At 59.8% G+C, this 2,727-nt stretch overlaps 1 protein-coding gene across 1 annotated transcript; it reads left to right on the top strand.

Annotated features, from left to right (window-relative positions):
• The first annotated feature begins 636 nt into the window (after positions 1-636).
• LOC123124941 (E3 ubiquitin-protein ligase ATL6) lies at positions 637-2,138 on the top strand. The gene has a single exon (XM_044545490.1). The coding sequence runs from the start codon at positions 726-728 to the stop codon at positions 1,902-1,904; it is 1,179 nt and encodes a 392-aa protein (XP_044401425.1). The 5' UTR covers positions 637-725; the 3' UTR covers positions 1,905-2,138.
• Positions 2,139-2,727: the final 589 nt, after the last annotated feature.

The following is a 2,727-nucleotide window of genomic DNA, read 5'->3' as shown; positions in this document are numbered from 1 at the left end:
TAATCCCAGACTTGGCACTGGTGTTCATATTTTTTCTGGATTTACTTTAGGGTTTTTTTTGTCAACGTTTTCTTAGTGGGAGTAAACGTTCTCGTCGACAACGAAGAACGCAGGGTCGATCTCAGAATGTTAGACCATATCTCGAAAGTGCTATAGTAGCATGGCGAGTGTGTGTAAATGTTTGTGGGCATCTACGATTGTGTTGTATTAAAAGATAAAAACAAACAAACATGAGTTTTGCTTTAGGGAACCGGTTGGGGTCACTCTGCCCCCGTGCACTTCAAAAAGTTGTTGCACACTTAATTCTGTCATTTGACCTAAAGCATATGACCCCCGCATGAAAGTATGAAGTTGGCACCATTCAAGATGTAAAAGACAAATGAGTATTCAAAACAAAACTCGTAAAAATAGGCAGAGACACTCAAAACCAGCACTACTCCATTCGCTACGTGCGTGCAGCAATGAATTCGCGGTGGACCTAGCAACTCCGCACCCTTCCCGCTCCACAGTCCACACACACCAAGAACAACACCTACTCAAAAAAAAAAAGTACAACAACAAGCCGGCCGTCATCCACCTCTGCCTTCTTCTCATCTCACGTATATAAACGCGCTGCACTCGGCACCGTTGCCGGACCTCCCAGTTCACAACTCCATTTCTCCCATAAAGCGTCAGCTCCCCTCCGCCCGATCGATCATTAGCGCCACTCAGCAGAGAGCAAATCGATGGGGCCGGCACGCTGCGCCAGTGGCCGCCTCTGGCTCCTCCTCCTGGCGCTCGCCGTCGCAGACTTCACGGCGGCGCAGCAGAACCAGAACCCGCCCCCGCCGGGCGGGCAGTACTACACGAACTTCAGCCCGTCCATGGCCATCGTCATCGTCGTCCTCATCGCCGCCTTCTTCTTCCTCGGCTTCTTCTCCGTCTACATCCGCCACTGCTACGGCGACAGCCCCTACTCGGCCACCACGCTCCCGCTCGGCGCCGCGGCCGCGCGCTCGCGGCGGCAGCAGCGCGGGCTCGACCCGGCCGTGCTCGAGACCTTCCCCACCATGGCGTACGCCGACGTCAAGGAGCACAAGGCCGTCAAGGGCGCGCTCGAGTGCGCCGTCTGCCTCAGCGAGTTCGACGACGACGAGACGCTCCGCCTCCTGCCCAAGTGCTCCCACGTCTTCCACCCGGACTGCATCGACACCTGGCTCGCGTCCCACGTGACGTGCCCGGTCTGCCGCGCCAACCTCGTCCCCGACGGCGACGCCGACGCCCCGGCCGCCGGCGATCAGCCGGCCGAGCTGTCGAGCGTCCATCCCGCCCCGCAGCCGCAGGAATTACCGGCGCCTGAGGCGGAGGCGGCGCACGCCGTCGTCATCGACGTGGAGGAGAGCGAGGACGAGAGGATCATACGGGAGGAGACGGACGAGCTGACGCGCATCGGCAGCCTGAAGCGCGCGCTGCGGTCCAAGTCCAGCCGCGGGCCGGCGCGCTTCCCGCGCTCGCACTCCACAGGCCACTCGCTCGCCACGCGGGCCAGCACCGGCGCCGGCGCCGAGAGGTTCACGCTGCGGCTGCCCGAGGGCGTGCTCCGGGAGGTGGTCGCGGCCGGCAAGCTCCGGCGGACGAAGAGCCTCGTCGCGTTCACCGCCGGCCGCCAGGGCAGCATGCGCCGTGCCCTCCGACTGGGCGCCGGCGGCGGCGACGGGAGCAGCCGCGGCGGGAGGAGCGTGCGGCTGGGCCAGTCCGGGCGGTGGCCGTCGTTCCTGTCGCGGACCTTCTCCGCGGCGTGGGGGTCGAGGTCGACACGGAGGGCCGAGTCGGACGGGTCGAGCAAGGGCGGGAAGCCGGCCGGCGCCGGCGGCAAGTCAGTGGAGTGCAACGACCAGGCGTGCGCGGCTGGGCAGCGTGTTTAGTTTGACCGGGGCCGTGGTCAAACGGTGCGTGCTTGCGTGCCGCTTTGCTGGGAAGGAAACGGCTGTTGCTTTCCGTTTCGATTCTCCCGGTGGAATTTCTCTGCTTGGTGGTGGATTTTTTGTAGGGTCATTCATTTTTCTTTTCTTCAAGAAACATGTACATAAAATGTTGTTTGGTTAAAGTAGATATTATTCACACACAAAACATTAAAGGAGACATTCCTATCAATTTTATCCGGTTTGTAGCATATGGTGTTTTTTTTTAAATGATCATGTCTATTATAAATATGCACCATGAACCACCGAACGGCCACTACCGCCGGCAGAATGAGCCGACGACGCTCCGATGTCACGGCTTCCATATCGAAGCCAGCCTGACCTTGTTGATAGGGAAACGTTTACTACGGTCGACCGGCCGAGCGTTCGGCCGGTCGCACCGCTCGTTCTCGCTGCAGGCCCACCTTATCCCTTCATGGGTGTCTTCTTCCTCAATTTGCCGCCTCTCCTTTTCCCCTTCTTCGCCGCTATATATCCATGCGCTAGCTACAACAGCTTCACGGCCTGCTCGGTGCCCAACCTCGCCCTCCACCGTGGCCGACTAGCCCCTCTCACATCCGTCCCTCTCTTCAATTTTTGCATCCCCACTTGCTCCCTGCGGCCATGGCGCCCAACCCCGCTGCCATGGAAGCCATGGTTGTGCGCCTTCGACCGTCGTCGTCCTCCTCGTCACGGCGACGCCATGGCCGTGCTGCAAGCAGCCGCCATAGTGGAACCATGTTTGCTGCATACCCCGGAGGTACCCATGCATCACCGGAGACGGTTT

Source organism: Triticum aestivum, chromosome 5D (assembly GCF_018294505.1).
Source record: "Triticum aestivum cultivar Chinese Spring chromosome 5D, IWGSC CS RefSeq v2.1, whole genome shotgun sequence".
Classification (NCBI taxonomy): Eukaryota; Viridiplantae; Streptophyta; class Magnoliopsida; order Poales; family Poaceae; genus Triticum; species Triticum aestivum.
The sequence above is the reverse complement of the archived record's forward strand: the minus strand, read 5'-3'. Positions and strand labels throughout refer to the sequence as shown.

Bases quoted from the DNA above. Each gene is read 5' to 3' on its own strand.
- LOC123124941 (XM_044545490.1), top strand. From the start codon at position 726: ATGGGGCCGGCACGCTGCGCCAGTGGCCGCCTCTGGCTCCTCCTCCTG.